The sequence below is a fragment of the Pongo pygmaeus genome, chromosome 9 (assembly GCF_028885625.2).
Source record: "Pongo pygmaeus isolate AG05252 chromosome 9, NHGRI_mPonPyg2-v2.0_pri, whole genome shotgun sequence".
NCBI lineage: Eukaryota > Metazoa > Chordata > Mammalia > Primates > Hominidae > Pongo > Pongo pygmaeus.
The window spans coordinates 3,243,777-3,256,600 of NC_072382.2; the positions used below are offsets into that span (position 1 = coordinate 3,243,777).

Consider the following 12,824-nt stretch of genomic DNA (forward strand, 5'->3'; position numbering starts at 1 on the left):
CATCTGAGACGGCGACCTTGTCATCCTTGCCCGCACGTGGGGAAGCCAAGGCGCCAGAAACTTAAATTGCTCGTCCAGGTGGTGCAGACGCCCAGGTGTGGTTTGTCTGAACACAGCTGTCCTGAGCTTGTCTGATGGTTTGAGCTGCGGGCTGGGGCTGCATGGTGACTCTGCACAGCTCACCCTACAGCAGCTCTGTGGCCCTGGGCAGTGTCCTAGTCTGAAAGTGTGGGCGATGATTTTATCACTTCGGGTGTGTTGTGGGGACTCAGTGGTGATCTATGTGGGGGCTGGCTGGGGGCTACTGAGGAGGCAGGAACAGCGCAGGATTCAGCCGGTTCACCAGGAACCCGTCTCCGTTCACGTGGTTTCCATGCCACCATCCTATCTGACCTTCAGGACAACATCGGCCGGACTCAGCCCAAGGGAGAACACAGGATTTCCCAGGTCCCCCAGGGCAGAGGGAGAGTGGGGACCGGGTGTCCAGCAGGGTCCTGCGCACCCTCACCCCCGCCTGTCTTCAGAGGAGCTCAACAGTGGGAGTGTTTTAATATAGGCATTATTATTATTATTATTCAGGTAGGCGAGGCCGCCAGATCAGGAGATGCTGCCATTGAAGAGGTGGTTGCTAACTCATAGCTCCCGGGAGGAGGGGAGGGCGACCCCACAGGGGCCACATGGGGCAGTACTGGGTTGGTCAGGAGGCAGAGGGAGAGGGGAGGGGAAATGTAGATGGGAGCTTCCTCATGGTTTCTGTAGGAAGGAGTGGGTGAGGCAGCCAATGTAAGTGGGTTTAGGGTTGGCAGCTGGAACAATTTCAGAGCTCTGGGTCCTAGAGCCTGTCCCTGGTGGTCTGGAATCTGGCCCTGGGGTGATGAGGGCAGGGATAGTGGCTGAGAATGTGGGAGCTGGATAGAGGAGGGGCTGGGCGTGGGTCTGCATTTGAAAGGTGAGCTCATGAAGGCGTTGTCACTCTCTAGCAATTGACTGACCCTGGGAAGGGCCGTCCCTTGTGGTTTGCAAGGCCCCAGATGCCAAAGCTTCAGAACACAGAAAAGAAGACCCGGGTGGAACAGGGAGTACCGGGAGCTGTGGAGGCTGGTGGACCGGACCTGAGGCCACCCTCCTTCTGCCTCCCTCCCTCCTTCTTCCCAGGTTGGAGGCTTGTGTGGCCCGGAGCTAGGGGCTCCCACAGGGCTGCTGCTCCCTCCTTCCACCAGGGGACAGACAGTTCCGGGCTGAGAGCACCCAGCTTAGAAACCAGAGCCCCTCGGTGGCGGCCAGCACTGGGCTCTGCTGTGTCCGGCGGTGGCTCCTGCCAGGCCCTCTCAGTCTCTCGAAGCCTCAGTTTTCCGTGGGTTACTTGGGAAGTTCATGTGACATCATGCATGTTACATGTGTGACCCAGCACCCAAGGCAGTAATGACTCGGAACGTGCTGGCTCTGCTGCTAGTGAGATCCAATAGCTTAAAAGAAAATCACCCCTTCATTAGAATAACCAGGTCTGACACGCTTCAGTGGCCACACATGGGGGTGGTGGGGAAGCAGGAGGCAGAATGGACAGGAAACCCCATGGCCTTGGGAGCTGCCAAGAGCAGCCTCTCTCCAGCTGGGCATCGTGCGGGCACTGTCAGGGTGGGCAGGTGGGTGGGGTGTGTTTCAGAGGAAAAGCGTCAGGGCTGTGGGAGAATTGTGCAATTTCACGAGAACAACAAAACTAAAGCCATGGTCATGTTTTAGGTGTGATGTTTGGTTTTATTTTTCCAGCGTGTGAGCTAATGAGCTAGCTGAGGAGTGAGCCTGCCTCACCCCGTGAAGATGCCACACAGTGCAGGCTGATTTACAGACTCGCACCCGGGCGCTGGGGAGGGGACGGGGAAGCTGGCCGCAGGCCTGTCTCCGCTCCTGTCCTCACACACACAGTCCTCACCCACAGCCTCCCTGGGCCTTGAGGACGGAGCGGGTTACACAGGCTCCCTGGAATGTTGGCTGCCCCCAGCAGTAGCCACCTGTTCTTGGGAACTCTATGCTGGCCGTGGCAGCCCCGCAGGGGCCCGGGGTTGCGGGTGAACGGGATGGGCTGGGCACTGGCTGAGGAACTTTGCCTGCGATCCAGTTGGATGTGGCCTTTGAGCAGCGAGGCCCTAGGGTCCTGCAGGGTGGGGTCTAGGGGTAGAGGGCAGTCAGGGGTCCCTGGTGGGGCCTTGTGGCTCTGGGGGCAGAAGAGGAGGTGCAGCAGGGGAGGTCAGAGGAGGCGCAGGCTGGGCAGGGGTAGGTGGGAGCCTGGACGGAAGCTCAGCCTCCAGTTTGGAGGCCAGCCCACATGGTCCTAATGTCCTGAGGGCTCAAGGACCACAGAACTGGAGGCTAAGCTGGCAGATCTGGGGCCAAGGGGACACCCCACCAGCATCCTGGGCCATCAGGCCATATACCTGCTGCCACAGCAGCTACTAGAGTGGGGACGGGCTGGGCCCAGTTTCCATGGAGACCTCAGATGAGGCCACATTTCCCGGACTCCTCGGGAAGGGGCTAATAAGGAGGAATCTAGAGCCACTCCAATCCCCTGGACACTGAGGGCAGGCTGTCTGGGAAGAAGTGAGCATTCTAAGGGTCCCTGACCTCTCTGGACCCTTATGCAGCAAAGGGGTCTGGGTGTGGATGGAACCAGGGATGGGGGAGCCAGTGTGGGACTGAGGACACCTGAGCCAGCCCTGGTCCAGTGAGGCGGAGCGTGTGGGGTGGGAGGGTGGTGCTGGGAGTCACCTTCTGGCTCTGCAGCTTTCTTGTGGTCCTGAGCGGCCACGTAGCCCCGCTGAGCCTTGGTGGTCTCATCTGTAGAGTGGGAGCATTTTCCTACATTATTACAAGGATTCTCTGGGATCACGTCCACGGTGAGGTCATGTCCGTGAGATGAATCTGTGCTTTTCCTCCTGGTTCTTCCTTGTTCTGGGGGAAGTTTATGTCCTGGGGCTGAAAGTGGAATTTGTGGACAGGCCACTTCCCTTTCTGTTCTCATTTCTCCAGCTGAGGAACTGAAGTTGCTAATCACGTCCTGGAGGTGGGGAGAGAGGGCCCTGTCCAGATCCTGGGCCAGAGATAATTTGGGAGGAGGTAAGTCCCCAAGTAGGGGCTGGAGGTCCTCTAGGAGAGGTGGGTCCAGCCCCTTGGGCTCCCAGTCTCAAGGGATATCTGGACCCAGGCCTGCTGGGCACGTGTGGGAGCCTGAGGTGAACGCACTGTGTGGGCTGGGAGGGGCCCGGTGTAGCCAGATTCCAGGGTGCTGACCAGGGGTCTGCGACTCACTCCCAGACTCAAGAGGGACAGGCTCAGTCATGGCCCAGAGGGAATGTCCCTCCATCACCAGGCATGTAGGCCGGAGTCAGAAATCAAAGAAAACACTCTCAGATGCCTTGGTCTGTGGCTAAGAATTGCACTGTGGACTTGGATGTGCGGCATTGGTGGCAGTAGAATCGACAAACATTTCTCTTGGGCTCACAAGAGGATGGACAGGCCTCAAAGCGCTGGGTTCTCATATTTTACAGACCAGCAAGGAGAGGCATAGGAATGTTCAGAGATGGCCTTGGTGGCACAGTGGGGTGGCTAGCGGGGCTCAGCCCAGGCTGTGGGCTCCAAAGCCCCTGCTCTAGCACCCCTGGCACATGCTCCTGGATGGCAGCCAGGCCCAGCACTCAGCGGAAGCTCGGAAACCTGTTGAGGGGTGAAGCCTGGGTTCCTTCCTCAGAGGGATCCTCTGGAGCGGGACCTGCTCAGGACAGAGGCGGGTGAACTGCCTTGGATGGGGCCGGTGTGAGGCTTTCTGGTTGCTGAAGACCTGGGTCCTGTGGGGAGACAGGGCTGCAGGCTGCTGGGTGGGGCTGTAAGAAGCCTCTCCACCCACCCAGGGTGCATCCTCCTAATATCCAGGGACACCCATGGGGCTGGCTTTTCTGAAGCTCCGAGTGAGGGTTGCATCGTCCAGGTCTGAGTTGCATGGCCTTGAGCAACGGGCTGATGATCAAGGACAGCCCCACAGCCTTCTGGAAGCCTCAGCCCCTGCTTTTCCTCACAGCATCTGTGCTGGGGTTAGGGGTACAGTTTTTGATCAATGCACACCCTTATGCTGATAGAATGAGTGGCTTTGCGGTATCACTGCATTTCCTGCTTAAAACCCATGACAACATAACAGACCCAGGACAAAAAGCCTGCTGGCTGCTTTGGATATAGTTCGTCAGGGGAAGGGGTCAAGTTTTGGGCAGTCTTCCATTTTAGGGTCAATTTAGCTTCCACAGAGGGCACGTGGTGAGTTGAGGGGATGGTTGTGTTCTCTGTGGGTGCACCTGCAGCATTGAGGAAGCTGGAGTGGGAGGGGAGGTGGGCTGCGGGAGGGCCTGGACCTGCCCCTCACCTGGCGTCTGGCCTTGCTTCCTTCCTTCCCGGGGTCTCCTCACTGCAGCTGAGCAGGGAATGGGTAGCAGCAGCAGCTCTCGAGTGCCAGTGCATGAACCATTGGGGAGGTTTCCCAAAAATGCACATTCCTTGGCCTTCTACTCCCCAGAGACCCGGCCTACCTGCCTGGGCATGTAGAGACCTTGCCTTTCCAGCTGCCTCCCCTCCAGGGGAGCCTCATGCTCCGGACCGAGGGTCAGCTTTGGCAGCACATGACTGGGTCACCCACCAAGGCCTCCCCCAGGTCCGGCTGGCCCCAGCCTCTGACCCCACCACCTTCCCCAAGTCACCCTCTTGCCTCACGGGGGCTGCAGCTGGGGTCGGGGCCCCCAGGGCTCAGGCTGCTATGTCCACCAGGCCCCGGCGGGAGGTCTCCCTGACGGCCCCCAGCTCAGCCTCGTCTCCCAGTGCTCGCTGGAGGACCAGCCGGAGGGGCAGCCTGCGGCCCTGGGCACTGCCCAGGCAGAAGTAGACGACGGGCTTGGCCGCGCAGTGCATGGCGGCCATGAGGAAGCTGAAGTGGTAGAAGTAGTGGGGGATGTGCCAGAGCAGGTTCCGGGACAACCAGTAGATGCCAAAGGGTAGGCCGCAGAAAAGGAAGAGGAGGACGGTGAGGAGGATGAGCCTGGGGAAGCCCCGGGGTGGGGGCCGCTGGGGGCCTCGCTCCACCCGCAGCAGCAGCATAAGGCTGGCCCCACACATGGTGCAACACAGCATAGCCAGCAGCACCGCTGCCACCAGCCACAGCGTCCGGCACAGGTGGCGGCTGGGCTCCCCGAAGAACTGGGTGCAGGCGCCGCTGAGCAGCAGGTGCAGCAGCAGGCAGAGGGCCCAGGTGAGGGCGCACACACAGGTGGTCAGGTGGCGTGGGCGGCGGCATGAGTACCAGGCCGGGAAGAGGGCGGCTAGGCACTGCTCCACGCTGACGGCCGCCAGGAGACTCAGGCCCACAATGTAGCAGAAGAAGCGCAGCGTTGCCAGGCTGGTCTGCACGAAGCCCGGGAAGTCCAGCCGGCCTTGCAGCAAGTCGGGGATGATGGCCACCATGTGGCAGCCGAGGAAGATGAGGTCCGCGCAGGCCACGTCCAGGAGGTAGATGGCGAAGGGGTTTCTGTAGACATTGGAGCTGAGCAGCCAGAGGACCGCCCCGTTCCCTAGCAGCCCACCGAGGCCGAGCCCCTCGGTGAGGGACAGGATGATGAGGTTGAAGGCCACATCCTCCTGGGTGCCGTCGGCGGCCCCCACATGCCGTCCAGCTTCTCTGGGCTCCATCATGGGGCGGGGGGCCAGGGGGTGCTGCGGGAGTGTGTTCTGCTCACTCTCTCTCCTGATGCCCCTGCAACCACAACAGTTGAGTCTGGGGCTCAGGAATCCATGCCCCCTGCTCTTCCCCACATCAGGGGAGATGAGATAGCTAAGAGTTGGGTGGGTGACCAAGGGACCAAGGGAATGGTGAGACCCTCCAGGAGGAGACCCCTCTCCCATTTCCACCCTCAGCCACCTGACCTAAGCTTCTCTTCCCTAAGACACTCAGGAGGAAGGTGTCCCCATTCCTCCCTTCTCTGTGGTTACCTGGTCTCAAGGGCCTTCCGTGGGGCTGGTTCCTGCAGGCCAGGTGGGGGCAGGGACCAGGAGATGTGGGAAGAGGGTCTGAGACCCATGGGGCTCCCTATTGCTAGTGGTGCCTTGATCCTCAGAATGGCCTTTTTTTTTTTTTTTTTTTTTTTTGAGATGGAGTCTGGCTCTGTTGCCCAGGCTAGAGTGCAATGGCACCATCTCGGCTCACTGCAACCTCTGCCTCCCGGGTTCAAGTGATTCTCCTGTCTCAGCCTCCCGAAGAGCTGGGATTACAGGTGTGCATCCCCACGCCCAGGTAATTTATTGCATTTTTAGTAGAGACAGAGTTTCACCATATTGGCCAGGCTGGTCTCAAACTCCTGACCTCGTGATCCGCCTGCCTTGGCCTCCCAAAGAATAAAATATGACTTATTTTAAAGTCCTGAGTGTGTCCCTGAGTGCTTGGGGTTGGGGGAGATGGGACGGGGCCTTGCCTCTCCCCAGAGACTGGCTGGGGTCAGGGGCCGACACCAGGTGCCCCTCCCTCCTTGGTAGTGGCTGGTCCTTCTGTGTCCTGGGAGGGCTGGGAGTTGGGGTGAGGAGGGTGGGGGTACAAGCAGAAACCCCCATAGCTGGTCTTAGTGGCTTCTTTCCACCTCAAGGTTGTGCTCAGAACCCCTGCTGTCTCCCTCCAGTGATAGGAGCACCCGAGGCCATGCAGGGGGACGCTGTGGTGCTGGGATGCTGGGGAGAGGTGGCCTGGGGCGGGGCTATCTCTGAGCACAGAGGTGCTAGCCGCCCCGTGAGGTGCTGGTCATCTCCCTCTGCTTACACCCTCAGCTCTGTGGTCTTTTGTTTGACTGGGGTGAAATGACAGCCTGAGGTTGTCCCCACCTCAGGGGTAGGCATGGGGGTGGGGGGCTCAGTGGAGAGGAGGCCCCAGTCCCAGTACCTCAGGAAGCTAAGTCCTGCCCATGGTCCAGTCTGAATCTCCTGTGGGCGGAGTCAAGCCTGGTTGGAGATATAGGGCTCTTCCTCCTGTCCCTGTGCTCCGTCCTAGCACCCAAGGCCCCGGGAAGGCAGGTGATGGGTGGGAGGTGAGGTGGTGGTGGAGGGAGCCCCACCTGGGCCTGCATCATCAGGAGGACACCCTGAGTGGGGCAGACGGGGCATCACTGCCATGACAGGTGGGGAGATGTGGGGAGGGTGACAGATGCTCTCCCACTCAGGATAGCTTGAGGGGGTCACCAACCCTCAGGCCCAGAGGGAGGCAGAGATGAGTTTTGGGAGATCTTAAGTCTGTTGATGGTGGACCGCCTTCCAGGCACAAGTCCTGTCCACCCATGGACGGAGCTGTCTCCAGGATCTGCCAGCAAGCTCCAGCCCCAAAGCAACAGGTGGGGTTTCTCCAGCCTGTGGCCGCCCAAGGGCCGTGGTCCCTCTCCTATCTCACCTCCTGCATGGCTGAGGAGGACACTGGCCTCGCGGGTGGGCCCCAGGGAGAGAGCACGGCAGGGAAGCAACAGACATAGAGGGAGAGGGGAGAGGGGAGAGCGTGGGGAGAGGGGAGAGGAGTGCGGGGAGAGGGAAGAGTGCGGGGAGAGGAGTGCGGGGAGAGGAGTGCGGGGAGAGGGGAGAGGAGTGCGGGGAGAGGGGAGAGGAGTGCGGGGAGAGGGGAGAGGAGTGCGGGGAGAGGGGAGAGGAGTGCGGGGAGAGGGGAGAGGAGTGCGGGGAGAGGGGAGAGGAGTGCGGGGAGAGGGGAGAGGAGTGCGGGGAGAGGGGAGAGGAGTGCGGGGAGACGGGAGAGGAGTGCGGGGAGAGGAGTGCGGGGAGAGGAGTGCGGGGAGAGGGGAGAGTGCGGGGAGAGGGGAGAGGAGTGCGGGGAGAGGGGAGAGTGCGGGGAGAGGGGAGAGGAGTGCGGGGAGAGGGGAGAGGAGTGCGGGGAGAGGGGAGAGGAGTGCGGGGAGAGGGGAGAGGAGTGCGGGGAGACGGGAGAGGAGTGCGGGGAGAGGAGTGCGGGGAGAGGAGTGCGGGGAGAGGGGAGAGTGCGGGGAGAGGGGAGAGGAGTGCGGGGAGAGGGGAGAGTGCGGGGAGAGGGGAGAGGAGTGCGGGGAGAGGGGAGAGGAGTGCGGGGAGAGGGGAGAGGAGTGCGGGGAGAGGGGAGAGGGCGGGGAGAGGGGAGAGGGGAGAGTGCGGGGAGAGGGGAGAGGCGTGAAGTGACAGGGGACAGAGAAGGAAACAGGGAGGAGAACAGGGGGATGTGGGGTTAGAGCCACGGAGCTCAGCCAGACCCGGCTGCTGCCCCCTCTCTGCTCTGACCCTGGAGGAGGTCTCCCTGTGGGGCCATGTGCCCCACTGGGGGCTCGGGAGGGAGGCAGAGCTCTGTAGGAAGGGTCGCCACAATTGGGTTACAGGACTGTGGGGAGTAGAGGAGTTTGTTGCATCCTTGGTGAGCAGGAGGAGGAGGAGAGGGAGAAGGAGGGGAGGAGGTGGGGGAACACGATGGAAGAGAACAGGAGGGAGGAGGAGGAGGGGGAGGAGAAGGAGGGGAGGAGGCGGGGAAGGACGATGGAAGAGAACAGGAGGGAGGCACAGCATTCCCCGTACCTGGGTGGTCCAGGAGCGGCTCTGTGTCCCGCCCTGACAGTCAATACTGAGAAGCCGTGAGGCTGAGCACCCAGGTGTGGCAGGGAGGAGAGGGCCTATCCCTGGCTGCCCCTATGACTCCCCTTGAGAGACTGCATCTGCATGGAACACTCTAGATCATGGAGGAAGCAGGGCAGACAGGAGACAGAGCCACCGAGGGTGGGGGGTCGGGAAGCCATCACCCAAGCGATCGTCATCTTCTGAACTCAGCCCAGGGCTGGCTGCGGACTAGGTGGCGCGGCCCATCAGAGGGTGGAGGCTGCGGCCTGGAGAGCTCCCTGTTGATAGCATCTGCTGTTGCCCACGCCCCGCCCCTGCCACCATCTGGCCAGCAAAAGAGCCCAGAAAATGCCGAGCGCCTGGGCCGGCCCCAGAGACCCACCCTGATCCAGCCACCTGTGCTACTCACCGTTTGGGGCAGAGGACTGGCCGAGCCCTGCCTGCTCTGACCTTGGGCCTTGGATCTGTCCTGGCTGCGGCCGAGGGCTCCAGTCCCCAGAGCCTCTGGGCGGCTCCTGTTCAGTGTCCACCAGCTCCTCCGAGTCACATGGCATCCAGCCGGAATGGGGCCGGTCAGGAAGGCGTCTCTCTGGGGACCCCTTCTCTTCCGCTCAGCTCTTGCCCAGGTGTGGACAGCAAGAGAAACCCTGAACCTCTCTGCAGCCTTCCAGGCAGGCCTGGCAGGCAGAGGAAACCACGAGATCTCTGGGTGGAGCCCAGCCAAGCTGTGACTTCACTGGCACTCCTGGCTCAGAGACACCAAGCCCTGTAGGGCCCTTTAGGGACCACTTCTCTCCATCTATGCCTCGGAGGGGCCGGCTGAGAGCCGGGCTACCGGCGGACCTTGTCCTTGCAGCAAAAATGTGTTTTTCTCTCCGCAGAGCACAGGCTGCCGGCCCCAGCTCTCCAGGCAGCGTGGGACCGCGGGGAGGAGCGGGGATGTGCGTGAGGCCGTCCCTCCTGCCGCCTTCACAGGCACACAGTAGATGGCTGGTGTCAAGAAGCTGCCGCGCGGTCCCCGGCCGAGGAGAATCAAACATACAGCAGCGTCAGGCTCCGGGAGACCTTGTGAACTCAGTGATTTCTGCTCTTCTCAGAGGGGAAAAAGGTCCCGTTTCAGACCGTGCCTTTCCTTCCAGTGCCCTGCCTTAAGGGAGATCGCAATTGACATACCAAGAGAAAGAAAACAAAGTCATTTTTTTGGCCTCTGTTCCTCCCAGAGTCCAGGTCCTAGCAACTCTTTTCTCATCTTTGTCTTTAGAAAAATCTCCAAGGTACAGAAGAGTGCAGGAACAGCATGGATTTGCTCCGAAGCGTTTCCCACTCCGTGCAGTCTGCCTGACCTCTCCTCTTGCAGACCAAGTGAGAGCAAGTTTCCCACACGTGGCCTTTGACCTGTCACTACATCAGCAGGCATCCCCCAGGGCACCAGCATCCTCCATCTCCAAAACGGAGGGGCCGCACGCAGGTCGTTTGGTGTCTGTGCAACGCTGGTGTCTGATGTATGCGCCGGGCTGGTGTCTGACCTCCGTGCCAGGCTGGTGTCTGACAGGCAGCGGTGCCACTTGCTGAGTTGTGTCTCAGCTTCAAATCCTCCTTTCTTAAACCAGGATCCGAGCTGCCAGGTGCCTGGGGCTCTGCAAACCATGCCTGGGCTCTGCCACCGCTCTGGGAGGCCCTGCCAGTGGGTGGTCACTCACGGATGGCCCAGGGGTGTGGGGGAAGTGCTCCCAATCGCCCCACACGTTCCAAATATCTCACCCTTCTAAGTGCCACACTCCCTCCAGTTGTCCCACAGTTCCAGTAGTGCCACTCCTTTCAATTGTCCATCCCACCCTTTCGTAAGTTCCATGCCTTCCACTTGTCTTACACCTTAAAATTGTCTCACTCTTCCAAATGCCCGAACCTTCCAATTGTCCCACTCTTCCAATTGACCCACATTTCCAATTGTCCCACCCTTTTACTTGCCCTGTTCCTTCCAATGCCCCACCCTTCCAATTTTTCCATTCCTTCCTATTGTCCCACCCTTCCAATTCTCCCACCCTTTTAATTGTCTCACTCTTCCAATTGTCCCAGCTTCCAAATTGTCTTACTCTTCCACTTGGCTCACGCTTTCAATGGTCTCACTCTTCCGATTTCCCCACCCTTCTAATTGTTCCACTCATTCCAGTTGTTCCACCTTCTAATTGCCTCATCCTTCCAATTGTCCCACCCTTTCAATTGTCTCTCCCCTTCCAGTTGTCCCACCCTTTCAAATGTCCCACCCTTCCAATTGCCCCACCCTTTTAATTGTTCATCTCTTTCAATTGTCCCACCCTTCCAATTTTCCCACTCTTTCCAATTGTCCCACCCTTCCAATTTTCCCACTCTTTCCAATTGTCCCAGCCTTCCAATTGCCTCATCCTTTTAATTATCCCACTCTTTTAGTTGACCCACCTTTCCAATTGTCCCAACTTTCAATTGTCCCCCTCCTTCCAATTGCCCCACTCTTTCCAATGGTCCCACTTTTTAAATTGCCCTGCCCTTGTAATTGTCCCCCTCTTTCAATTGACCCACCTTTCCAATGGTCTCACCTTCCAATTGTCCCACTCCTTCCAGTTGTCCCACTCCTTCTAATTGTCCCATTCCTTCCAATTGTCCCACCTTTTTAATTGTCCCACTCCTTCCAATTGTCCCACTCCTATCAATTGTACTGCCTTCCAATTGCCTCACTCTTCCAATTGTCCCACCCTTCCAATTTCCCAATGGTTTTAATTGTCCCACTCTTTCAATTGTCCCACCCTTCCAATTGTCACACCGTTCCAATTGTCCAACCCTCCCAATTGTCCCACTCCTTCCAATTGTCCTACCTTTTTAATTGTCCTACCATTCTAGTTGTCCCACCCTTCCAACTGTCCCACTGTTCCAATTGTCCCACCCCTGCTATTGTCCCACTCCTTCCAGTTCCCCTACCCCTCCAATTGTCTGACTCCTTCCAATTAGTCCATCGTCCTTTATGTTTTCAAGCTTCACTTTCACTCCCTGTCAGAGTTGCCCCAGCAAATTTCTCTCTCTCTCTCTCTTTTTGAGACAGAATGCCACTCTGTTGGCCAGGCTGAGGTGCAGTGGCATGACCACAGCTCACTGCAGCCTCCAACTCGCAAGCTGAAGCGTTTTTTCCTCAGCTTCCTGGGTAGCTGGGACTTCAGGCATGCACCAAGTGCCAGGCTACCAGCGGCTTGTCTCGCTAATTTTTAAATTTTTAACTTTATAGAGATAAGGTCTCGATATATTGCCTAGGCTTGTCTCCAGTTCCTGATCTCAAGTAATCCTCCTGCCTTGGCCTCCGAAGGTGCTGGGATTATAGCTGTGAGCCACCGTGCCTGGCCTGCAGCAACTTTGTCCACCTGGTAGCAGCAGTGGACTTTTGCAGTTTTCCCAGCACTTGAAAAACCAGACCCATTGTTTCCTGTTGCAGACACTGGCCACTAACTGGGTGGGAGCCCCCTCAGGGGCCTGAATTACACTCTAGTCATCCCCACTGGTCCTAAATTTCAATAGTTTTAACTTCCTTCCTTTGTTCTCCATGCCCTGGGTGGCGGGTCTTTTTGCAGCTGTTTCTTCTCTAATACCTTTGTGTTCCCTTTGTACGTGTTTGGTTTTTCAATCTCTAGTGAACAATTCTTTAAGATCATCCCTTCAAAATTATAGGTAGCTTCTGCCTACTGAATGTGTCCCTGCTGGTACTGAAATTGGTCCCAGAAAGGTCCTAGGGGAAACATGGTAATTTGGGCTTGGTTTGGTCATGTCCTTGGCCTTGACTGTCGTGATGAGTTTCTGGTCAGTGACACTGGTGATCCATGCCACGCTGTGGCTCATCATCAATCAAACAAGCACTTATGATGGGTTATGTTGAAGTCGGTGCCTTGGGGGACCATTTGCCTATTGGACTTGATCATCATAACATTCATGGGGACCAGGAGCACTGTGACATGTGACAAGATTGGAGCTTCCAGAAAGAGGATAACGACTTCTACTTCTGGTTCTAAAGGAGCAATAGGGGCTGGAATTGCCCTCCCATTATAAAAATCTAAAAAACCAAAACATGGTTTGTGAATTTAGACAACAGGCCGAGCAGGACTGTGGTCCCAAGAAAATGGAAGCTGATGGGCATGCCCTATGCTCACCCTGACTTT

At 58.3% G+C, this 12,824-nt stretch overlaps 1 protein-coding gene across 1 annotated transcript; it reads right to left on the reverse strand.

Moving 5' to 3' along the window:
* Nucleotides 1–1,738: 1,738 nt before the first annotated feature.
* Nucleotides 1,739–9,289, reverse strand: MRGPRE (MAS related GPR family member E). Its single transcript, XM_063672216.1, has 2 exons — nt 9,059–9,289; nt 1,739–5,782 (listed from the first exon to the last, which is right to left on the reverse strand). The coding sequence occupies exon 2, from the start codon at nt 5,719–5,721 to the stop codon at nt 4,783–4,785; it is 939 nt and encodes a 312-aa protein (XP_063528286.1). The 5' UTR covers nt 5,722–5,782; nt 9,059–9,289; the 3' UTR covers nt 1,739–4,782.
* Between the last annotated feature and the right edge of the window lie 3,535 nt (nt 9,290–12,824).

What these genes read in the sequence shown, in the direction of transcription:
- MRGPRE (XM_063672216.1), bottom strand. Translation starts at nt 5,721, where the DNA reads ATGATGGAGCCCAGAGAAGCTGGACGGCATGTGGGGGCCGCCGACGGC.